Source organism: Aythya marila, assembly GCF_965140915.1.
Source record: "Aythya marila genome assembly, chromosome: 2".
NCBI lineage: Eukaryota > Metazoa > Chordata > Aves > Anseriformes > Anatidae > Aythya > Aythya marila.
In genome coordinates this window covers 122,110,192-122,136,872 of record NC_139043.1, presented here as the reverse complement: position 1 = coordinate 122,136,872, position 26,681 = coordinate 122,110,192, and the positions used below count along the sequence as shown (strand labels likewise).

Here is a 26,681-nt window from a genome sequence, read left to right as displayed (position 1 = left end):
CCTTTTTTTTAACAGTCTTCATTTGTTTTAAAGATCAAAGTAGACACACTCCATACAAAGCTATGTGACACAGGCAACACCTGTTTCTGCTCCCCACACACACACTCTTTCACTCACCCCCTCTTCTGACCTCTCTCTGCAGGTGACTATGAGCAAACAGCTAGTCCTCTGTGAGAACTGAATGGGACATACATATTGGCAGATGTGGGTGAATACTTTCATGTTTGTTAATCTAAAAAAGAGTAAAGCTTACAAAAATATAAGGAGTAGAAAACCTTAGACAAGTTAAAATACATTAAATCTCTACGTAAAGTTTATTTGGTCAGGCAGAGTTTAGTTTATCAAATGTCAATCCAAAATAACAGGGGTAAAAACTAAACAAAAACATTACAGTAACTTTATACTAAAAGGCAACAGTTACCCTTCTTTCCTAAGGCCACTGTACCACCATATGTAATGCACCACTCTGACTCAGTGCATTACAGCATCCACATATCAGAGTGGTTCCACTTATGTACTGCTGATACTAGAAAAATAACTTTATTTAAAATTATGTATAAGCTAAAGCATTTTTTTCAGGTGTAGTTTTGATCACCGTAATTTTGTTTTGATTAAATTGTTCTTCAACAATCCCACTGATTTCACAAACCTGTGAAATCAAAAAGAAAACACAGAAGTTAGGGCTAAAATTTAATGTACACCAAAATATGATAAAAGAGAAATCTAATCCTTCATTGTGTTTGCATTTTGTAAAAGTTTTCCATAATGCTGACTTCACAGTTAAATAAACAATTTGGATCAATATTTTGATGAATCTTGATTCTTTTTCATTACTAAAATATTCAGAAGTGAACCAGAGCCTCTTAAGTTACATTATTTGTTCCAATTATTCAGTGATTTGGAGGGTTTTGCTTTGTAAAAATAATACTAACTGCAAAATTGAGTAATGTTGAAAAATGCATTAAACAGAATAGGTGACTGTAATAGGTAAATATAATGAATCAGATAAGCTGAGATAGTAATGTTTTCATTTATGATTGTATTCAGGTTTAAAACCTTCCCCAAAGCAAAATGGAAATTTAGCTTTTACAAATATTTACTCATGCAGATGGAAATAGATTGTTTTGCAAATGTTGCTGACTGTAAAGCACCCCTCTCCCCAAATGTTTGTAAAAATAGAGTAATGATATAACTGTACCTATTACATGGATCCACTTGGAAAACTAGGGTTGTAAATTGGAAATTTACAACCACATTTAATTACATAGCTGAATGCATAAAGTTACCTTAGAAGCCTTCAACTTGTCATCTTTAAACACTGAAGGAAATCGGGCATAGCAACTTCACATTTTTTCACTTTTTTTTTTTTTTTTTGAATATATAAATATGCAACTTTCCTTTGGGAGATTAAAAACATTTTGCAGGAAACAAACTATTATCTCTAGGTAACCAACAAAGTACAATTGGAACAAGATCTTTAAGTTTCATTTTGCCAGGTGATAAGCTTGGATTTTATATTACATACTGTACTGATATTCAACATAGCAAGGCACATACCATGAAAACCTTTGCATCAAAAGCAAACAAACACATGAAGCAAAAACAAAACAAGCAAAAAACAGCAACAAAACAGAAGAAATAAAGCCTGGGAAATCTTAGCAACATTTCTTACCCTTTATTAACCTTATATATATTTTTTCATCACTTATGTTTAATGTTTAACAACTGTTTTCCTTGGAGACACTTCATTTAGCAGAGTTACAAGCATTGTCACAGTTTGGTCTTTAAGTAACAAATTTGTCTTAAGGGTGGAAAAAGAAAAGCAAATGTATATAAGCCTGTTTCACTTGCAAATTCTTCTCATGACTGTTATCTGCAAAAACTACAGAGACTGTGGTCTTCTTAGCTGCAGAAGGAAATGGGATGCTAGCCAAAAAATATATTCCATGTTACCCTATATACATTATAGAATTCTTGACTGATGAGAAATTAAATTTATTCGGCTGACATGAGATAGAGGAGTCAGGCTGGAGATGCAAGAGATGGACACCCTGAGGATGTCCATTCAGTGTAGCTTTATCAGTCCCCTAGCAAGACAGATCTCTATCTACCCTCTGAAGTCCCTTTGTTTTTCCTATGTGCTTCAGAGTGCAAATAGCTTAGACTATACTTCCTCACTTTTATGTAGCTGGAGTTAGGTGAGATGGGTCACACCCTGACAGGCTGATTTTTCCAATATAAAAAAGAATGACAATGATTTAGAAGTGGTTAATATAAGCAGCAAGCCACTGATTTACTTGAGTAACATAACTGAAAACATTACAGCCATCTTAAAGTTAATGAAATCACAGCAGAAAGAAATGCAGAGAGACATCAGAATTGGGGCCTACACTTGTGACACATTTTAGAAACATTAACTGGTGATTTCTCATAGCTTTGCTGTCAGTTATCACATTTCATCATCGCACTTCAAAGATCAGGGAAATGAGACACAGAGAACATAAGCATTCCCCAAATCCTGCTGTAACACTTAGGCTGGTATTACACATTGCCAAACAAGATTTAACCAAAATGAACAGAAGTCACACATCAAGGATCAACGTTCCTCTTTTCTTTCCCCTATTCTCTACATTCATGGACCTGCTCTCTGACAGCTCAAGAACAGTCAATTATGAGTTCATTACAAAATCTTAACCTTTTCCATCAGAGTTTTTGCTACTTGAACTTGAAATCCTTCCTCTTCATGATAAAAGAGCAAATTATACAGTTTTGGCTTAGAATGAATCTCAGCCTTGTAAAACACATTTACAGCAATTAGATAATAAGGAGTGTTAATATTTTTTAGAGCAGAAGAATACATGGATTAAAAAAACAAAAACCAACCAACCAACCAAAAAAAAAAAAAAACACAAAACACAACAACACAAGAAACACACTTTCATAGATCTTTCAACTCCTGGTCATTTTTGTACCCTGGGATTAGTCAATCATCCTACTTTTTTTCTGTTTTCTGCAGCAATCTGATCCCATCTGCTGAATCCATCAGTCAGCTGTGGAGACAAGAGCCTTTCAAGGCCTTATTTAATGCAAAAGGATGTTCTCCCTGCTTGCTGTTCCCTGGGTGTTGCACTTCATGGAGTCATTTTCATTCAAGAAAATTGAGTGAAAAGTAGGTGTAGAACATGTCCAATATGTTTTGGTAATACTTCATGGCTACTTTATGCTCTTTCTGTCCTGTTGTAAATGACTACACAAGGCACCGGTGAAAGAGGAATGGGGTCTACATCTCTTAACAATAGCTGTGACAATTAAATGGAATAAAAAGTACACACTGGTTTGCAGCAAGATCTTCTTGGCTTGTAGTGAAAACACTCAGCCAGTATGGCAAATAAAGGAATCCAGAAAGGCATGAAAAAATGAGATCATCAGCACAATTCCTAGCTCTTTCCAATACTCTGTAATATGAAGGACAACAAATGGCCAGTTCCTTCCAGCTGGAAAGTCTGCAGAGTAGTCCTCAAGTCGAACAGTTCATTGATACGCCCTTCTAAGCCAGATGCAGTTCCATAGGATGACTTCGTACCTCATAGTTTTCATAGTGTTATAACCATTTGAGTCTTCACTAGAACCCTGTGGGTATTTTTGTGAGCATTTTTTTTGGTTGAAATGTCAGTGGAAGCATATTCAGCTCACCACTGTCAGACTCTCAGATATTGTCCATAGCTCCTCCTGATTCACGCAGCTCATATGTCAGGGCAGCCACAGGGCTGAGCCGCAACACAGGACTGAATTATCTGAGTAAAGATATTCTATTTTTGCTAAATGATACTTCAACCAGATCAGTTCTTTGTTCGTTGCATTCCTTTACTAAGAGCTATATTTAATTTATGTTCACTCAACAAAACAGGTGTTTTGGAAAAGCAAAGTCTAAAAGTCTATCAACCTGATATAGTCAAAACCCAATAAAGTGACTTAATTAAAGTTCCTTCATCAACATGCAGCAAATTAGACTGCACTCCCATTAAAAGTTTACATTTCTTTTCAGTAATGGCTAGCCTTATTAACTGTCTGCCAGTGATTATTCAGCAAAACCAACAGTTTATTTTATTCTCCAAAATTTTTTCACTAATGTTAGAGAAAGAGCTTTACTTTCCTAGCAATTATTATTTTGATTTTGACCTTTTAGACTAATCTTCTAACAGAATGATATTAAACAGGCTGTGTTTCAAAACATATACTTCTTTATGATTCAAATACAAGTTCTGCTCAATATATGTAGCTGCTATATCAATACACAGCTAAAAAAGTATTTTTATTGTAATGTATGTAAATTAATATTTGTCTGTATTCTTATTTTGGAACACAATTTTAATAAAGTTCAGTACGGATTTGGAGTGATGAGCAGGAATAATTATCTATTAATTTACCTATACATCTATCCAAAGTTGTTTATACAAGACATAGAACTCTGTGTAATATAAAAATTTGGACAATTTTTTTTCCTAAAAGCTCAGAATCCCACTTGTCAATGTTTTTGAAGTAAAACAAAAATAAAACAAAACAAAACAAAAATAAAAAGCAAAGTATTTATAGAACTATATGATGTACATTTTCATTTAATACCATTCACAAAATTAAAAATTTCAAAGTACAAATTATGTTCATGGTATTTACAGACTTGTATGACTGTGTAGAGCAAAATAAAGTATTAATAGCATTACATTGATTGTAATTATTATGGTCAATATTAATCTGAACTCTTACATTTTCTGTTTTATATTTTTGAATCACTAAGGACAGCCCTTACTTCAAAGACTAAATGATGATAATAAAAACAACTCAGGGAACCTTTGTTGTTTAAAATCATTAGGGGGAAGGGGAAAATAAAATAAAATAAAATAAAATAAAATAAAATAAAATAAAATAAAATAAAATAAAATAAAATAAAATAAAATCACAAAAATGTGTATACATGTAAATGCAGTTATGCACATTTTTAAGTGTTTGTAAGAAAATATATTTTTAATCTGTAAAGAAAAAGGGGTTTTTGTTTGTTTGTAATAGCGTGATGTCAACCAGCTACTGTTGGGAGGACTGAGAAATACCTTGAGTGTGTGAAAACTCAAATATAAGGCAGTTTTTGAAGAAATTAAAGCAGCACAAATGTACACTCATGATCATTAACTCCTGCTCACCTTTATTGATGCCTAACATGCAGTGTCCAGGAAGGTAACCAAAATTACACATCCAGACTGTTCTCCATGAGAATTAAAAAGTCTGTTCACAGGCATCAAGAAAAAAAGTTCCAGCTGTGATCATCTAGTCTGATCACTCACATACCTGCATACTGTCTACAGAATTTCCAACTACACTAACATCTATCATTTAGAAAGCCCTGTCGCCACATGTTGATGACTCCAACTTCATTGCCTCCCTTAAATTTTGGTTACAATGATTAGGGCTTCTGGCTGCTAAGACACAGTATTAATTTCCTCCATCACAGTTTGAAGAGTTAAATCTTTCTTACTTAAATATCTATTTACAGATATTATCTCCTAGGTTCCTAGTTGAATGCCTTTAGGTGAGGCAAACTTCTAATAGGTTTTCCCAAACCCTGAGTCATGTTTTATCACCTTCTGTAATCTCTCAAGTAATTCCAATCTTTAATGCAATCCAAACTGTGGATTTTAGGTGATACTATTTTGAGTAATTGCTTTGTTACTTAGCTTTTTAGACATTCAAGGAGTGATCTACCCTTTTTTACTACAGCATTATGCTGAGAGCTCACTCTCATTTGTGATCATCCTAAATCCATTAGGTCACTGCCTTCCAGGACAAAGCTTCATTATTCTGCAGCAGAGACAGATATATTTCTCTGGAGCCAGATATATTTTATTTGGTTCAAATATATTTCATCTGGTTATAATAAAGTGCATTTTACTGGAATGTGGCCATTATATCAGGGGATTCATATCATTTAATAACTTCAACTTCTCCTTCCCACTGGTTATCTAAACCTATCAGGCACTAATGAGCCCCATTCATCTACATCTTCCCATTAGAAACTCTATGTTTTGATTCCTCGGTAAGCCAGCTTTTAATTTACCTAATGTGTGTCCTGATAATTCTCTATGTCATTTTTAAAAATTACAGTGTCATCTTTTATAACGTTAAATGTATTTGGCAATCTAAGTTTACCATAATAATGCAAGTTGCATAAAAATATATAGTTGAGTTTGGAACCTGTTCTGAAAAAAAAAAGCTTTTTGCACTGAAATAAAAGATTTTTTTTTCTCACTACAATGGAAAATTTCTCCTTCCCCTCAAATGTTTAGTTCAATGGGAACTTTTCCAAGATTAAACCAAATATTAGATAGTAGAAACAAACTGACATGAACTAAGGCCATAACAGCACATTCAATTAAATTAGGAACCTTGCGTCTGATTCCAACTGTCCCAAGCTGCATTTGAACTCTCCCCTAACTTTTCGAGAGTGATGTAACTACTGGTTGAAATAAAGTCAATCTTTACTTTATTTCACTATCTATAAATAACTGAATACAAGTAGAAAAAGTTCCAGGCTAGAAAATTGTTTTCTCTCTCATTTTCAGATTCCAAAAGCTGAAATGGTTAAGCTTCAGCTATGAAATGGTTAAGCTTCAGCTATGGGTGTTGCAAGACATCTAGCTATCCAACAGGCCTGAAGAAATTCTATTTAAAGGAAATCAATCCTGACTGGTATTCCGCTTCCGAAACAGACCTGGAACTGTCTAGAAAATTTTGGAAAACGACTCATAAACCAAGCACACAAAACCTTCATGGCACTCCATAGGAAGGCTATATGGGATGGGGCGATAAAACATGCTGACATTTTAAAATTGCAGTTTATATTACCACCTTTGAGATATTTGGTGGAAGAAATATACCAGTAAGTTTCTCCAAAAGAATGTGGAATCTCAAATTAAAGTTTCCCAGAAGCTGAACACAGATTCACTTCCAGGACAAGAAAAAAGTTCTTTGCTGTGAATTTACTAACCACTGGGAGAAGTCTCCAACTATACATATTACATATGTTCTTATTAACCAGGCATGTAATTAACTAATACATTTGTTATGTCATATATCTAGTGTACTTGTTTGAGAAAAAGTCCTAGCCTCGCCTTATCCACTGAAAATTTTCAGTGCTTCAATACTGCTTCAGAGCAGAATACAAACACAAACAGCTGAATTTGACTGACAGGAATGTGTGTTAATATCATAAAGGTGTCAATCAACTGTTTCTGCTTTAAGCCTGGTTGATTCTGTTACTCTTACTCATACTGAGTGGTATCTGGCTCTAGTAAGAGGAAACTTTCACATCAGTCAGATTCCAGCAGCAAAATTCTCCTTTTTATCAACTCTGATCAAGCAGTTTTCCAAGTCTTGGGACTACCTATTTTCATAACTTATTAAGAAAAATAACCATTCAGATGTATGGATTTGTTCATCATAAGGAATTTTACCCACAGTCAATAATTGTAAAGTTTGCAATTTTACTGGAACATGGCATGAATTTCCTGATTCTACAAAAAAACTTTCATTTTGGGGCCTTTTTCTTAGGCAGACATTTGTGCAGAATGGGAAAATGAATGTTTTACTCAATACTTGTTGAAGTCATTGGTAGAATGCCTTTGACTTCAGTGTTTCAAGACCAGTATGAGAATGAATGGTGTGGAAATAACAATTTATTTTTTTTTCCCAACAATCAGCTTTTACTTGTTAGCAGTTGACTTTCCACTGCAAAAACTTAGTAGACAGTTTGCAGATGCATAGTGGTTAAATGTTTAATTTCTTGCCACAGATCAGTAGGTGAGATTACAAGACTTGTATCCAGTCAGCTGAGCTAGAAATGAGTATCTACTGTTCCTGTTGGAAAGTAGAAATTAGGGTGAATTGATAGTAAGTAGCCAACCACTTACCATGCCAATGATTACGCAACTGACATGCCTTAACAACACCAGGTCAAGAAATGTGTGTATACACACATGCACGCACACACAAATATGTATATATTTAATATGGATTGACCCATTATCAAGTTCCATAACAGCCTAATTTATTTACCTATTGTGCACATCTGCCAAATGGACTGACTGTCAGTGTATGAATCTTCTTTGTCCAGGGCTCTTGAGCCTGGGAAAATCTGCTTTGAGGGTTACTTCTTGACTTACTCAAGAAAGCAGACTCAGGCCCTTGGGCAGCAAGTCCTTTCCAGGACTACAGATAGTAGGTCAAATTACAGCAAAAGACTGCCTTTGTCCTTTCAAGGTTCTTGGAAGCTGGTGATGCATTAGAATTTCTCAACCAGCAATATTTCTAGGGCCTGTTCCCAAGGGAAAATTCAAGCTGACTCTTGCCAGTTCCTTGAAACTTCACATAAAAGCTGTCTGAAAAATGCTCTGGTGATTGTAGATGCAGCTCTTCTGTTTCCTTGCATCAGTACCCCGTAAAGAAGAAAACTGATGAGAGTTCTTTGGCAAAAGTAAACTGAAGCATTGTGAAAGTGGTAAATATTTTCTCCAGATCCCTTCTCTTTCCAAGAATGATCTTTATGCATCCTCTGAAAACTCTCTGCAGAGAATCAGCACACAAGCAAACTACTAAAGGTAACAATGGGGAAGTGTCCAGAGTGACATCTAAGGAAGAAAACATGAGTCCCTTTCTACAGTTTTTTTTAATGACACTAAAATCACAGAACAGCCACAAATCCTTGATTTTGGATCGTATTGCCTTGATATTTTTCACTCCTCTTTGCTCAGTATGTACAGAATATCAAAGAATAACACATCTAGCAGGCAGAAGAGATTTCCTTATTAAATAACAGAAGTACTTAAATTGTGTGTTGGTTCCTATTTTTTAATCACAACATTTATATTACAAGGGCAAAAAATACACACCTATCTCTCTTTCTGACATATGTCTGCAAACATAATTAAGCACAAAAAGATGAAGGAGAGGGTATGATAAAAAATGGCAATATTTCTTACAATGTTTTTCATTCCTTCTTTAACATAAATCTTTTTAGCTGTAATCATTCATATTCTTTTATATGAGTACCTATTTGATTTCAAATTTTCTTATAATTCATATGAAATTTTAAGAATGATTGACTTCCAGTTATCTTTGGATCTTACTGACAAGGATAATTTTTTAAGATGCTGTCAGAGAGCCTAAAGGATTTAGAAAGTAAAGTCTGATTTTTATGAATTGAGACCCTAGATCTCATTTCCATAAGACAAGGTGGGTGCTGTTGTACCTGTTTTGCAAATTATGCTTATGGGGAGATTTTGAAATGCCAAAGTGATTCAAATCTTTTCAATTATCATTTATTGGCTTTGAAAGTAGCCTCTTTAAATACCTGAATATGAGTTCATTTGAAAGTGGTACTCTCCCTCCTCCCCCTCCCCAAGTTTTTCATCCTTTTCCTTGTAGAACACTAACCACAAGGTATTAATTTAAAAGAACCCAAGGTGACTCAAATATCTTCTCTTTTTGCATTGTTTTTCCACTACCAAAAACTAGCTTTACACCTGGCTGCTATTATCTCAAAGTAGTCAAAGAATGTGGTAAATATTATCCACATGTAATTTATTAAAAGCTGAGTCAAAGAACAGGTGTTGCTATTGTAAAGATTAATTTTGTAGCTCTTCTGCTAAGACTCATAAATTATGAACTCCTGGGCCCCTCAACACTAAATCACATGCACCCAACATCCACACAGATTTATTAACTTGAGAGTGAAAAATGATGCACAATCTTGCCAGCTGCTCTGCCTGCAAGCACTGGCATCAGCAAGTATGCCAAGCCTCTCCCTGACACCCCACTTTACAACTGGGAACTGCCAGCTTCTCTTTGCCAGCATTGGCAGTTCTGCACTTTCTGCTTGCCTATGTCACTAGCATACCCCCTCAGATAGGCAAGGTAGTATTGTTATTTTCAATAACGTTAATCGTATTAGATTTCAGATACATGAATTATTGCTCTGATAAACATCCTTGTTCTACTACTTTAGTTATGTTAGTAGAAAGACCAACCAACTAGAAATGATGCAGCAGTTAACCATGCAGACATACAGTCTCAGAGGAGTAGATTACCGCTGCAGATCTCTCTTTGCTAAAGAAACTGTAATTTACAGTTACCTTATTTCCCTTCTTTATTCTTGGTGCCCTCAGATCCAGAAAAAACAAACATTATTACTCAGACAAGTATAATCTCTATTGATCTGAAGACAGGACTGATATTTTTTAATACTGTAACCTATAATCTGCTATTCTCTCACACTTGGCAATGGTAACTATCTCCCAGAATTCTTGAAATCTTATAGCACAGGATCTTGGATGCTCAGAAATGCCCTCACCCACACAATTCAGGTACAGCAGCTTCAAGTAAACACTTGCTGCACATCTGATGTGCCCTGAAGCATCCGTCTCCCTATCACATACTTAGAACCAGTCCATGTACGTGCAGCCAGTCCTGTAAATGTTGGTGGGATTGTAAATTCATTAGAGAAAAATACAGAGGAAAATTCATGTCCAAAGATAGGGCAGGTACCAAACAGGCTCTCCCTTTGGCCACTTATGCTTCAGCCCTAGTGGTAGGTTCAGATTTAAGCAAAACCAGAGTTACCAACTTTGGACTAAAATCAGCTGAATACATAAAACTTCATTTTAACACTACTAGTGTTAAAAAAATAGCTCATGTCCTTCAGTATCTCAGTATGTAAACTGAAACTTCAGAGTCAAACCTTGGGCTATTTATGGATTTGTGAAACTGCTATATGAATAGAAAAAATCTTTTTGAAGTGGCATAATTTTAAAATATGCCCTGTTTATCTGGCCTGATTATCATTAACCATGAATCCCATACACAACTGTTTGACTCCATGATGAGATTGTCTTTTTCTTATTTTAAGGAATGTTTAAGGAATTTTTAGTCACACATATTAAGTTTTCTAAATATGCTGATTAAATCACCTGTTCTTTTTAAGTATATCATGTATGGAAATAGTTTGTATGTTCACCCTTACAGATCATAAAACAACTGCAAAATAAAAAGAAAATGTGAAAAACATTTAATTTTTCCAGCAATATTATTTACAGGTACCTTGTAGTCAGATACAACTTGCTACAGTTTGAAAGTATTGTGATTTATAGTGTGCTACTTGTTGTTACTTGTTCTCTCAGTTAGGTTATGATCCTGCTGACCTTTACTTTCATGATTAGATAACTGCTTCAAAGAGTGTAGGAAATTAAGGATTACTTGTGTGATTGAGAACAATTTTTTTTTTTTCATACAGAGGAATTCAGAAGAATGCAGACAAACCAGAAATAATGAGGAAAAAGGTTCTACCTTTTAGAGCTGCTGAGTTTCTATGTGTGTGTGTGGTTTTTTTGTTTTGTTTTGTTTTGTTTTGTTTTGTTTTTTGCTTTTTTTCAGGTCAATACAGATTTACTACACAAAGCATCTATTTCAACTTCATGCTATTTCTCTGGAACAACTACTTTAACACATCAGTACAAATTGTTTCACTTAGCTGGGTAAACTGGTCTGTGATCATTTTGTCAATGCTCAGTGACTGTAGGAAAGTTTATGGAAATTAATCATATAAAGCTCAGCCATTAAATAAATGAGTAATTGCTACTTATGAGAAAATCTCTGAACAAGCATTACTCCTTTGCAGGACTTGGTAAGACGTAAAAGGGAAGTTAAAAGTTTTATTTATTTATTTATTTATTTATTTATTTATTTTGACATATTATCATCACCTAACAAGTATACTTACATTTGTCTTGGTCAGCTTCCACTCCTTCACTTTCTGTGTCACTCGGCAATATCCAAGGCTGATGAGTAAGCTGAAGCTGTTGTAAGAATTCATCCTGCCACAAACAGATCTATTTTAGATAAAGTGACACAGAATGACAGAATGGTACTACATAAATGAAGATTGTAGCAAACACTCTAGTTTGAATTAACTAGAGAGGAAAAGCCCTTGAATTAAAAAATAAATAAAAAATTCTTTCTCTGAAATAAAAGCAGAATGTAGAGAGTATACAAATTCCCTAGATTTTTTTTTTTTTTTTTAATATAATTCTTGTTTATTTGTCTGTTTATTCTGGAAAAAAAAATAATCTTTATTTATGAATCTACTATGGCCATAGATAGATAGATAGATAGATAGATAGATAGATAGATAGATGCTCATCTTAGAAATACAGTGACACAGAATAAAATCTTAATGCAGATATTCTATCTGTCCCTACAGTTTTTGGACCATGCTTAGACATGTCATGAATCATTTGCTTAAACAAGACTTTGATATGTCAGAATTTTCACTGTTTTCAATCCCATAAGAATGAGGACCTGCAACCTGATATAGAACCTATAGTTTTATTGGAGAAAGTCTAGGAAGGAAAAATGCTATGGAAACTTTCGTCTCCAAGATACCATAAAACTCTAAGCATCAAAATACAAATGTTATACATGGTTAATAATCCATATCCAGCTGAATACATGCTTTTTAAAAATGTTTTACAATCATCTCCTTTTTACATGATGTATATATGTATGTATATAAAAATATTTTTCCGTAGACGCATATTCATGTAAGCATGTACACACATGTAAAATACTATGACAGATTCCTTTGCAATATTGAAGGTAAGAGATGAGAGTGGAATGCATTGTTTCATTCCAACAGTAGTTCAGACATGCAAGTTGAGTCTCCAAAAGTTAACTCAAACATCAGCCAGATATCATAAAATTACTGGCCAGATTCTCATAAGCACCTAACAGAAAAGGGGACTACCAGCCCTGTCTCATTTTACACCTGTTGAAAATCAGAATCTACTTACTCAAAGTATTCAAGAATCTATGTATTCATAGCGCCCAACAATACGTTTATTGGTAGGTCATCTGGTTTAAAAATATAAACTAGGTTTGTTTTACTCAGTTCTTGGAAACTGAAGACTGTTCAATCGAGATCTACCTTGGTGTAAGCAAATTGTTAACTCTGTTAGTAATCTGTTAAAAAATTCTAAAAAACTGCTGCAATGACCCAACATGAAGCTCAGGCAGCAGACCCAGGCCTTACAAATGTAATGTCATTTTAAACTGTTCTCTATTCAAGAAAAGTAGAAGCTTGCTGACTACAGCACTGAAATGGGGAAAGGGTTTGGTTCATGTAGTAGGATTCTTGCAGAAGGAGCAAGTGGCTCTCACACTAGTCAGCATGCTTTTTAATATTCCAAAAATAGAATGAAGAACTGAGCCAGGCAGTACAAGAGAATGGAAGTACCTGACCAAAAAGAGAGTCCTTATGACTTGTGCTCTATACACCAGTGACTAGGAGGAGACCAGTGCTGTGTTCAAATCAGCTGAAATTTCCCAGGATTAACAATGACAGACCCATAAATATTACTGAACACCACTTTAAACTGTCTGGATGAAAAAAGTAATTGTAAAATTCCAAGTGCTGAGAAAACGAGATGGCAAACAAGGGAGGCAGTAGTATTTTCATCTTTACAGCTATTGATAACTATCACAGCATTGTGTCACTTTAATGGCATCCATCCTAAGGAGATAAGCAGGATTCAACATTCCTTTGTCAATTTATACAAAACACCAAAGGATACAGTAAATTCATAAAGGTATCTCTGCAAAAGGATTTGAAACCCTGATTTATTAGTTTTATAGAAATAATAAAACTATTTCTCTAGGTAGCATTTTTTGCTATAATTCAATTCAGCCTTGAACAGAGCTGATAATGGAACACACCTGTTAAAACTTTGTAATATTATGTGTGCCAAGAGGCAGAAACTTGTCCACAAAATCTCAGAACATTATAAGTCTTGAGCATTAAATTAAAATTCTTCACAGCTGATATGTTAAGTACTTGCCAAATTATTTAAGACTTGCGTTATAACAAGATTAAATCATCCTGAGCTATAGCATGAACTTTATCAAAACTTATAAAGAACTCTGAATTGTACTTTGAATGCTTTTGTATTTTAGACTTCTTATCTTTGAAACGCATTACAGACTAGGAAGCATAGATAAGGCATTGAGAAATATGTTAGAAGTCCTGATAACCAAAAAAGTGACAGCATGCACCTTGTAAGTCCACTCATACCTGTTTTTTTTTAAATTCAAGCTCTTTATAATAAAACACTTTGCTGGTACTCAGTATCTGCTTCCTTTTCAACTGACATATTCTCATCAAATATAGATCAGTTTTGTACTGATTAATTCCATTAATGCCACATGAGAGCAAGGAAGCAGATTTTTTTTCAAAATATTACCACAGCATCTTGTATAAGGTTGGTAATATAGCCACAGTGCATTCACATCTAATGGAAATTTCCTGTTAACACCGTAATTGTAAGAAAAATAAAGGCAATTTCTCTTCTTTTATTTTGCTGTTTTTATACAGGAAGGGGATACAAAACCTACAATGAAAGTTGCAAAGTAAGTTACAGTCTCAGCTTTTAGTTTCATACATTTTTAATTTGCAAAAGTACAAAGAAAGAGCTTTCTTGTTCTTCACATAGCTTCCATTGACTTTCCAAATTTCTCTCCACGGTCAAAGAGAAATCACATGGACAGAAATAGAGGGACACCTCTAACATGGCAAAACATATTACTGAACAGAGATACCTTCTGGGTATGATCTGTCCTTACCCACTTGTCTTTTCCTAAGTGAGCAGGAACTTGAATGGACAAAGACAGCTAAAAGAGCTCCCAAAGTTTCCAGTGTAACATTTCAAACATGAGTTTGGCAGCAGTAGATTGGCCAGACCTCCAACAGTCAGTTTCTGAGACCTGAGGGCTCTACAGCTTGATAGATGAAGCTCACCAGTATGAACATGTGATACTAGCCATTTTCCCCCTTGGAATCAGAGCTGGTCCCAAGAGAACTTTCCATTAAGTCAAAGGTCTTGTGATTGTCAGGAAGGGACTAATATGGTTTGAGCTGGGGGACTAGCAGCCAATACTATTGTGCCCAGTGATGAAGAAAGAAAAAAGTTTGTCACTTCTATCAGGGATCATAACAGGGGATACGATTCTGCACAGGAATGATGAGATTTAATGCCAGCTTTACAGTGAGCTTACTGGATGAGACTGGACATGCTATTCTATCTCTAAAACATGATATTGCTCTTTTCTTAAAGTACTTGAGACAAACATATGTACACATTAAAATAATGTATAACAAGACACTATTATAAGAGGTATCAGCAAAGTTTGGGGTTTTAGAAACAGAAGTAAAAAATCACAGCAAATGAAATGGGTTTTCAAGATTATTATTACTAAACCACAGAAAGGCTGTGGAAGCAAGCATTTTTAATTGCCTGTCTTGTTACGGGAAGTATCAGAAGGGACTGAAAGAGTTGCTGTCCCTTGGTAGAGATTAAATATTCATCACATAGCACTTGTAGGATCCTGTACGACAATAATCCAAGTTGGCATCACATGACTACAGTGAAGTCCGAAAAAAATGATGTGTCTAGTGAGAAACAATGAATCCCTTCATTTCTTCTGAATATTCTTAGTTAAAAAAAAAAGTGAACTTCAATCCTCATTCTCTGGTATGTGAGAAAATTTCAACACACAAACACACCCATCCCTCCAAACAGTGGATGGATGATTTTGTCAAAAAAGATTTCTATTACAATTACATATTTTTTTCAAATTTCTGGCTTGAAAATATATTGACCGTATTCACCTTTGGCCATTTTTAAGCTGGATGAAGAACTAGCTCAAGTGATGAGATTAATGCACTGCCATTCAAAAACAAAAATGAGGATTTTTTTTTCCATTGCTAAATATACGGGTCAATATAGAAGGATTGGCATTTCCTGAGAAAAAATCACCTTAGTGAGGCATGTATCTGAGATAGACAGCAAGGTTATTCTTTCACAGGTGCTTTTATTTCCACTGCCTACACAGTAATGTTATCTTTAAGGCAGCTAAGGTTAGCAGAGGAGAACTCACTCAAAATTTACAAGGTACTTTAACTTCTTTTTTCTTTTTTTTTTTCTTTTTTTTTTTTTTTTTTTAATACAAAGACTAATCATATAAAAGCCATTAATATAAGACAGGAAGTTCTTATGCTCTGAATTAGTCTAGCTAACAAGCACAATAGTGATAGATAGTGATTCAGCAATGTTGGACATTTTCTCATTGAAATTCAGCTTTGTGTTTCAGAAAATCTGTCCATTCAGAGATGCCTAACTAATCATTCCAGTATGTAAAAAAAAAAAAAAAAAAAAAAAAAAAAAGCAGACCAAGGAAATATTATGCACTGTCAGTGCAGCAGGAGGATAGGAGAATAAAATACCTTGGAATCATAAAGATAAGATAAAAAGATAAAGTTGTGTTTAATAGTCCAGACATATGCATCTCAGAAACTGTAAGGCTAATAAAACTGCTGTGCATTAAGCAAGATCCTACAGATCTCATGGATAATTTAGGGCATGAGTGTTTTAGTATGATTTGTGCAATAATCCTGACATTCTCTCATCAGTACTTCTCAAAGCTGTGCAGTATTTCCTTGCTACTTTTCATTATGTTTCAAGGTTTTTTTTTCAAAGCAGTAAGTTACATTAAGTATATTGATATTACTTCAACATAAAACACAATCTCATCTTCATGTTATAGTAGCAAAAACATTAAATTGAAAATCTTACTTCTGATAAACTGCTTCTCTGAGTAGTGACAGTTCCAACAACATCTCCACTCATTTGCACAGAGAGCCCTGAAGCAGCACTGAGGGTCCTCCCCATTTGGCTCTTAGAGGTCAAAGATCGGCTTCTGTGCATATTGATGACACCTTCTTTATTTCCTTGATTACTAGGGGTAAGAGGCCGTGACAGCAAGCTGTTTGGGGTCACAGGTCTGCTTCCCGGTGTTGATGGAGTCGATGACCTGTTGGTTTGTGCACCAGGTGTTGGAGGCCGGCTGTTTGCAAGACTTGAGACCTGTGCTCGGCTGTTAGTGGGCAACGGTGGTGATTTGTTTCCTTGGAGTTGAACATTTTTCCCCATTGGAGGCGGCACCTGAGGCCTTGGATTTTGGCCTTGTGCAGCTTGAAGATTGCCTTGATGGTCAGATGTAACTAAACAGTGGTGTTGGATACTAGGGCTTCTTGAGAGCCTTGCTTCTTCCCATAGTGCTAGGTCCTTTTCAATATCTGTGCACACATACAAACAAACACACACAAAAAAACTTCTGTTTCTCTTAGGTTTAAAATTCTTATTGATTTTCTCTACTATAAGTGACAACTTTAAATTGAGGAGAGAAAATCTATTCACCCTTAAGATATAAGGCATCAGAATTAACAGTTTCACATGATCATGTCCTCAGAAGTTATTTACAGTTGATTTACTGCACACACATCTATCCCACAGAGATACGATATTGCCACTTCATTGAATCATCTAGCTATAAATGTCACTACAACCTACAAAAACCTCTCTCATCTCATCAAAGTTTTCTCTCTGTGGCTTTTGCAGTTTCTCATTAGTATCAAGCTAAAATGGAGCTATGAACTAAACTCACAGTCCCTAGCCGCACTGAAGGGCAATCCAAAACTGGTTCAAGATGAGACTTTTGATTCTGGTCTCACTGTCTATTGCCCAAACAAAACTCTGGGGCTCTTCACCTCAAGTACATCTAGATCTGTGATCCTGCTTGGATCTGAATTTTGTACTGTGGTCTGCCTTCAATGCCTCAGCAGGTGAAGGGGTCCCCAAGGTCTAGAATTCAAGAGAGAAAGCTGACTCCCATTTGGTGTTCCAGTCCCTACCCTACACAGGAGGACTATAAGGAACAAGATCCTATTTAAAAATGTAACAGTTCAGGTATAGTGAGGAAAGTATCTTCTGAATTCATGTAATTCATATAAATGCTCCTAATGACATAAATCCAACAAAGTTAGCTGAAGGTAAGTTAGAATTTAGGTTAGAATAGCTACTAAAGTGAAAATTCCTTGCAAGTAAAAATGTCAAGAACCTTATGGAGCAGTTCATTTCATCTCACACAATAGTTCTGAATTTTCCCTCTCACTGATGTACTCTACTGTAATTTGATTCTGATGGTGACAGTTGCTTACCTTTAGAAAAGAAATGTTATTTTACTTCAAACTGTACAAGCCAGAAGCTGTAAATCAGCATGGCTGCACTGACTTAATCACCTATTAAGTGAACATATATAAAATGTGGATTTCATTTTTATTTGCTCCTTAAAGTCCTAAAATAAACACTTTCTAAACTGCATATCAGAAAATCAGATTTTCTTGCAAGTCTTCTTACCAGGTAAACAGAATAAAAATAATATAAAATATTATAGATATACTATACGTATAAAAATAATATTTTATGTAAAATAGTTAAATATGTGCCACCTTCAACATTAATATAGTTTGAAGTAGCACTTTGAAAACAGGAAAATAAGGTACATCAGGTTCATGTTACTACTTCAACACAAGAAATTCCTCACATTTAAAACACTATTACTAAAAAAAATAAAAAATAAATAAAGGTGATAAAAATGAAATAGTTGTGAAAGCCTCAGACAAAAGTGTCTTTCAACTCTTTAAAAATTAAATGTTCTGATGCTAGCCAATTAGCCAATTTTAAAATGTAGTTATTCTTTCTATCACACAGTTTCTAATATTTCTAATTGCCACCTCAACCTTACAATAATGTTACTAAAAACTGGCCTCTAAAATTAATTATTTCCATTTTGAAATAATTATGTCTTGAAGTATTCTTCCATAAAGCTTTAAAAAAATCAATACATATCACTTTGGAATTTGTAAGATGCCTGGCTCTAATCCAGGGGCCAATAAACGACAATGTGGGTTACCTGTTTTAAACTGATTTCTGTCTTTGCAAAATTCAGACCTCTAACTTTCCCATGGTGATACAGTATGCAAAGAAATATCTGAATATTAAATGATTTAATAACAGCTAAATAAACATTTTTGTGGCTCATGTTTCCTTCATTTCATATAGTAAACAAGTCTGCAGGTAAACCATTTATGTTAATCATTTTTCCACATATAATTAACATGTTTTCATAATGTAATTGTTCAGTTTTATTTAGCACAGGTTTTCCTTCAATAACAGCTTTTTAAACAGTAATGAAAAACAAAACAAAACAAAACATATAAATCTCCAGCCACATGGTATTATTATCTGATACACAGTAAATACCAGAACTGAATTATGACTTAGCATTTTTAAAATCCCTTGTTAGTGTCATTTAAAGGAAATTAAAATGCAGACAACAGAGCAACACAAAGATATTTTACTTGCATATCAGAAATGCCAGAATAAGGATATCATTCATAATGCACTTACAAACTATGTATAGATGCACAACTGTTTATGCATTTAAAAGTTCTACTTGTGGTACAATATATTCTAGAAGTGTGCAATGAGCACAGAATGAGTATAACAAACAAAATGGGCAAGTTACTGGAATTAACTGCCAAAGGGAAGAGAAAACAAAACAAAACAAAACAAAACAAAACAAACAAACAAAAAAGCACAACTCCATTTACATGTGATATAAAACAGATACAGTAACACAAGAGCCTGGATCTTAGACAAAAGTATTATTGAGCCATATGCAAGGAAGGAAAGGAAAACTGATTGCTTCAAAATCTGATTTTGTGAAAATGTTGTTTTCAAATACCAGGGTACCTAGGTACATGCTGACAGTTGATGTTACTCACTAATTTAGCTGTAGGCACCCACTTGTGCCAATGTTAAAAAGTCAGTTTTACACAGCATGTTCATAAGAGAAAGGCAAGCTCCTTAAGAAGGTGTATGTGAGACAGAGGACTATTTTTCATCGTTGCACAGGTAGTCCAAGTCACAAGTCAGGCATCTAAATGATGTCCTAGTATTGGATAGGACTAATTGATTACATTGCACTTACTGAAAGAACAGAAAGAGGGAGACTTGCTGATACCACAGACACTTCATCTTTTGCAAATGTATGAAAAAAATAAGGCTAAGCAAAAACACAGCATTATTATCTGAAGTCCTCTGATCTGATTCTTCATTGAGGACAATAATAAAGTTTTTACCTATTTTCTATCAGCATCTGAAAAAGATTGTCTTTTCCTTTGTCATACTGACATAGGAAGTTAAGTTACATTTTATTATCTCTTACTACCATACATACCAGCTAGATGTTTTTCCATGGTCTGAAGTTCTTTTGCTGCTAAGGAGTCCTTTAAGAGTTTCTGTCTTGGAGAACCTCCAGGTCTCACACCCATGGCATCCAGGGTCCAAGCTGGCTGAGACTTACATAGATAAAAATACATTAGAATATTTTTAATGTACTTTCATGTTTATATGCAAAACAATTTTTAAAAAGGGGATGAGAACTCATTTAGAATAGTGAATTTGGTGGGGGTACACTGTGCAGAATAAATAATGTTCATATGCAAAAAGTACAAAATATAATTTCTTACCTTAAATAACATAAATTGTAGGTGCACAAAATCAACAGTTCTAGGGTAATTCAAATATATACATGCACACGAGCACATTGAGACAACTTAACAGGACAAATTCTTCAATGATTTACATTCTATGCAATTCCAGTTACTTAGTGGGGGTTGCACTTACTTTAAATTACCATAACATTTGGCACAGTATCTCTGCAAAGCAGCACTTCTGGGAACATCACACAATTTCCTAATCAAAATTGCCAGTGCTATTTTATCACTGCAAAAAGTACTCCTTTCAGGAACAGCAACTAAATCATTAAGGCAACATAGCCATTTGGAACAGATGCTGGCAAACATAACGCCTACCCAATCATTTCGCTATTGAATGCTGTGGTACTCAAAAGTTACCTGCATTTTCTGGAACCCATTCAGTAATTTCAAGTAATGGTTTTGAAATATAATGCTATGAGGTAAACTCAGTAAGTTTTTATATGCTTCCTTGAAATACACTAGAAGAATATGATGGAATCCATAAGACTTGGTTATAAAAACAGTGAACAAAACATTAATTAAAACATTCTTAACAGCCTATGTGAAACAAATTTTACTTTATTACCTCAGCAAAACATTTCATCTGCAGTGTAGGGGGAGTCTTACTTTCTCTGGTTTCCCAAAGAAATAAAGCTTATGCAGTGGTCTCATCATCATTTACCTCTTACTAATTTCTTAATCTTCCAGTAAATGTCAAACAAATTTAGAGAGGGGCCAGGGTTTCAAAGGCATTAAGCTGATGTAATCGCAGAAAGAAGAATGATTAAGCAGAAGCGGGAGACCTAAACTGATGACCCCATTTAGGGAAGGCACACAGAGGTCTGCTGCTGCAGTCTGCCGCACTGTACCCAAGTCACCAGCGGATGAATGGGATCCTGCAAAGAGCTGCAGCACGTGGTGGTGCTCTCCTGGCTGGGCTCTGTCAGCATACTATGGTTCAAAGGATGTACACAAAATCAAAAGTTTGCTATCGTCTTTGCCCACAAACAATTTGCTTTAATTGCAAACATTGTAGCTGCCTTGTATTTTGTTTTTTGTTGTTGATTTTTTTTTAATTAAGCATAATTCAACAGAAGTAAACTATTATATGGGATATAATCTATAAATATAATCTTTTAAAATCTTTTCCAATAAACACTGTGTTGTATTCAACTGATGACTGTGAAGCATGTGTCTTTTGTTAATTTGTTAACACAGATTTATATTTATAAAGCAACAGCTATACTGTGAAGTTCCACATCCACACTTAAAAAAAATATTATTCATATTTTCTTGCATATGAAATAGGTCATACTGCAGGTAATCCTACCCTCTTAAAACATTTTAAAAACACAATTGACATTTTTTGATTTGCCAAATGTTTTTTGTTTTTGTTTGTTTGTTTGTTTGTTTGTTTGTTTTTACAGAAGCTCTACTCCAGTTAAATTTACACATATTTAATCTCAGGTAAATATACAGCTGAATAAAACATAAATTACTCAGAAATGCAAACACATTTATTTCATACATACATACTTTATTCACCCATTTCCCCAAGAGATTTTGAGAATTTGCCACTTCAGTCCAAGCTGTGAATTCTCCATCCAAATCATAACCTGGCTTGTTGATGTCACCTGTATTAAATTACTCACATCTGTTTGTTTCTAACAGTTATTAGTTACTCCATAACTACCTCTAGATAGAATAGTAACTCATTGTATGAGTGATTCCTCTGAAATAAAAGAAACAAAATAAGAGATGGGAAAGAGTAATAGACCCTGTAACAAAAATTTAATATTCTGATTACTTAACCTATTTTTCCCATACTCTGATCTTCAGAATTTTATGGGGGAAAGAGGCCATTTTTATATAAATTCAACAGTGTATCTTTTCATAATTGGGAAAAAAAACAAAAACAAAAACAAAAAACAAACAAACAAACCAAACCAAACCAAACCAAACAAACAAACAAAAAACAGCAGGGCAATAATAATGAATATAGGGGGAAAATCCCCAAGGTTATAAGGATGAACTCTTTTTATACAGTTTCATGCATAGATATAACTCTGATGAACTAAAGAATAAAAATTAGTCAGTGGGCTATGGTAATACTTGAAGACCAAATTGTTTGTCTATTATTCTCAACTCTATTGAAGTTTATCATAAACAAATAATTATGGGTTTTCTCTAACCCTGTAACCTCTAAACACATAGACTTACAAATGTTATCCTGCTGAGAGGTTTTCACTCTCTGTCTTCAATTTTCTATATACAAAATGGAGAAATCTTTCACTTCAACAAATGTCTATTGTTTCTTCTTATGTTCCACCTTTTCCTCTACCATACTTATTTCCTTTATGTACAGCAATAATGTAAGACATACCAACTAAGGTGACTGAGTGAAAGCATCTCAGCCTACTGCCCATAACAGAAACTAAAATAAATGCAGAAAAATTATTTTTTAATGGCAATCATCACATTAAAAAATAAAAAGAGTAATATTTAAATTAAATAATTTTCAGTTTGGAGACTCCAAATCACAAAGACAGAATAGAAGTCACCGAATCATTAAGGTTGAAAAAGACCTCCAAGATCATCTAGTCCAACCATCCCCCTACCACAGATATCAACCGCTAAACCATTATCAAACATCAGCAATATTTTGCATGCTTCTATTCAGATTTTAAAATCTTGTATAATTTTTGTTATAACTAGATATAGTTATACATCTTCTTATAACTAGATAAACTGTGCATATTTTTTGTAGTATGTACTATCATAAGTTGACAACATTTTGTCTCAGAATAGCATTTCAAAAGACCAGAATAATATTCTAATACTAGTTATAGAACATGAGATATTGAATAGTAGCAATTTAATTTAATGGAAAATGATGTGCTTATATTGCCTTAGAATTAAACACTCAATAGAAAATAATGATTTGGAAAATCTGAAAAAAAAATAGAGTTTATTATGACATTAAAACTGCAGTGTAATGAGTTTTTTGCTCCTTCAATGATGCTAGATATTTCAGGGCTATAAGAAACAATATTTCATTCCTTTTGGAGGCAGGCTCAAGTAATTTGTTATATACATATATATATGTATATAAAAAAAAAAAAAACAACAAAAAAAACTTAACATGAAAAATATCTTTTAATATTTTGAGATTATGCATTTAAGTGCATAATACATAAACACAGACAAGATTTCTCTGTTTCTCCAGCAATTTATGTAACAGCCTTATTCCTAAAGGATAAGCACAAGCTGAAAGCAAGGGATGTTAATAAGGAAGCTCTGAAAGCATGTCAGTTCAAATGCTTTAGCAAGAAGAAATGAATTTACACAGCTACAGCAGAATTCAGTGTTACCATTTCTCTCCACTGGATGAATGGCAGCAGTTCAGATATCTCATTTAAGAGAGATTAAGACTTGCAAGTCATTTATTTCAATCTTCTTATTCCACTTTACTGAAAAGTGTCCTTTGTCTACTGGCCAGGTACAGCAGAGATAAAACAATCATTTTGGTTACCTCAGACTTTAATGATAATGACAGTAGACTGAAAGTGGTTGAAAAATTTAGTATGTATGCATAAAGTATATGTATACAAGTAGTCCTTTTCAATGCCTTCAGTATCTTCCAAACTGCAATTGCCCTTGATAGCTCATTAAGCTTTATAAATATTAGCACAGAATTTATAAATGGCCTATTCATATTAACAAGATTTTAAATCTAAATATGAGGATATTCCTGAAAGACATCCTTGCCTTTTCAACTTGTAAAAACAGCTCTGGGCCCTGTTCATGTCACCTTCAAACTCTGAAGGTAAGACGATGTCTCTTTGCACCAGAAATATGTTCAAAACCCTTGGGATATATTTGTTAACTTTTAAGGTCAACTATGCATCCATTTCTTAATTGGTTTTCTTTACATAACATCATTATTTCTTCACAAACAATATATTCATTAGTGTATTCTTTACTTAGATTACTTAGCAAAATTACTCCTAAAACATAAATTACAAAAGATAAAGCCAAAGGCAATGTCTCTCATCACTGGTTCCCTGAACTTCTGAAAAATACTGTAGCTTACTGGGAAAGTCATGGTGGTACACAAATACTATTAAGGATGTCATAAGAATAAGAAAGTTTTTCAAGATCATTATAAGTACTTCAATCTGCAGCAAAATGTCATTTTGATGGCATACATTATATAGCTTTTATCCCTAGGAAAAAAAAAAAAAAAAAAACACACAAACAAACAGTGCAAATGTGAATGTCTTGATCTTGAGCTGAAACAACATGGGCTGGCCTGTAATACCCACAGATGCCCTGGGATTTCTGCAGATGTGCAACATTTCGGAATATCTGAGGCCAAGAGGAAGGCCTCCAAACTACCTACATCATCTGGAAATTAAATACCTGTTAGAAAACAAACTACCCCCTCCTGCTGACCATAAAAAAGTATTATGAAACAATGCAATGATATTTTTCTATGTCATTTGGGCCTACTTCAAATTAAAATGTCCAGGTACACAACAGGCACGACCATGTACAAACACACATTCTCTTTTCAGGTGCAGGGAGAGTCCTCACCCCACAAGAGACAGTGCTTCCTCATTTTTAAAGATTACCTTTTAATGATGAATTGCATATTCACACCAAAAATACAGATAGTTAATCACAATAAAAAGGAGGTGAAATCTAATTCAATCCTGAGTTCCCCACAAGTTGTATATATGTTACACATTTTGATTGAACTTTTATTCTATATAAAATTATATATTCTACATAGTTTTGCTATTCAAGTGCAAATTTTATTGGTAACTTCAGGAAATAATATTGTAAAAAAGACCACCACACTTAATTTTCTTGTATAATCCACTATTTCTTTGTTGAATGGCTTGAATGTCTTAAACAGAAATATTTAACAGAGGTTCCTCCCAGTGCAAAAAATTCCACTTATTCAACAATTTGTTTGCAAGTGTCCTTTCCATCTGACCAAGAAGCTGGCAAGGACAATTGTTATTCAAGCTGTGGAGCTTTTATGCAATATTTTGTTTGAAGGTTAATCACACAACATTCATAATTTTGTAAGAGTTCACCAAAGTTTTAAATCTTTCAGCTACTACTATCTGTTCAAGCACTGGATGTGAGCTTCTCAACATGCTTTTTTAGGTACTGTAAAAATAATAAAGCTCCTCAGAGCTCAGATGCTATATTGGCAGCCACCTCTAATCCCATCTCCCACATTAGGGGCTGTTCTATTTGAAATGCCGTGTAATTGAAATTATAAGCTTTCTGCTTCCCATGGCAGCCAGCCAGAATATTTTACACTAAACCTTACACTAGAAAAATGGTAGTTCAGGTTAACTTACACATAGGTTTTCTGTTTACAGGCAAGAGAGGAGGAAATACATAGGCACCTGGTAATAACATTTGTTTCAGTTTTTGAAATATAACTACAATAATTTTTTTCTAAGTTTCAGTCCTGTTTTACTTACTGTTATTTGGAATAATAATTTTGAATTTGTCACACCAAAGATACCAAAGTTTTAGACAGGTAAAACAGGGCATTCATAGATTTTTTTTTATTTTTTTTTTAAGTTCAGAAAATTCTTTCATTTTAAAATTACATGTTAGAAGATCAAATATTTTATATTATGAGCATTTTCAGTCCAGAACACATTTACCATTCTGTCTACAACAAGAAAGATATCATTGGAAGTGCCAACCATGTGCCCCATGCAATGCCTACCAGTGGGGCTAATGGAACTGAACCTGTGAGGGGCCAGGTCTTTCCACCAGCTGTCCTTATAGAAAAGGGCTGAAGTCTCCGCAGGGACACTGGGCAGCCATGCCATGTGTCACAAGGATTGGGCCAGTACCTGGGGAGCTAGGTTTTGCAATAACCAAAATGATGTCAGCAAGTAGAATATGAGGAGATAAGAAGTGAGAAAGCACTTCAGGTGCTTTCCAAAGCAAAAGAGAATATTTTAAGTAAGAAATTATTGCTTTGCAACTGTGCACTCAAAATGCCATATCTGTTTTATGAAACTTGTTTCATAACGATTATTTCTACACCAAAAAATTTCAAAGCATTTAATTTTAAATATGCTGAATTTCCACATACTTACAAAAGTGAATT

The 26,681-nt window shown here is 34.3% G+C and overlaps 1 protein-coding gene across 1 annotated transcript in view; it reads right to left on the bottom strand.

Annotated features, from left to right (window-relative positions):
* Positions 1 to 509: 509 nt before the first annotated feature.
* The window catches only part of LOC309874184 (uncharacterized protein C8orf34 homolog), a 170,269-nt gene continuing 144,097 nt past the window's right edge, over positions 510 to 26,681 (bottom strand). Inside the window, exons 11-14 of the mRNA XM_082752128.1 lie at positions 20,233 to 20,353; positions 16,725 to 17,227; positions 11,822 to 11,915; positions 510 to 649 (exon numbers count right to left, since the gene is read on the bottom strand). Of these exons, the coding sequence (XP_082608254.1) occupies positions 642 to 649; positions 11,822 to 11,915; positions 16,725 to 17,227; positions 20,233 to 20,353 (726 nt within the window). The 3' untranslated portion in view covers positions 510 to 641. The remainder of the gene's footprint in view (positions 650 to 11,821; positions 11,916 to 16,724; positions 17,228 to 20,232; positions 20,354 to 26,681) is intronic.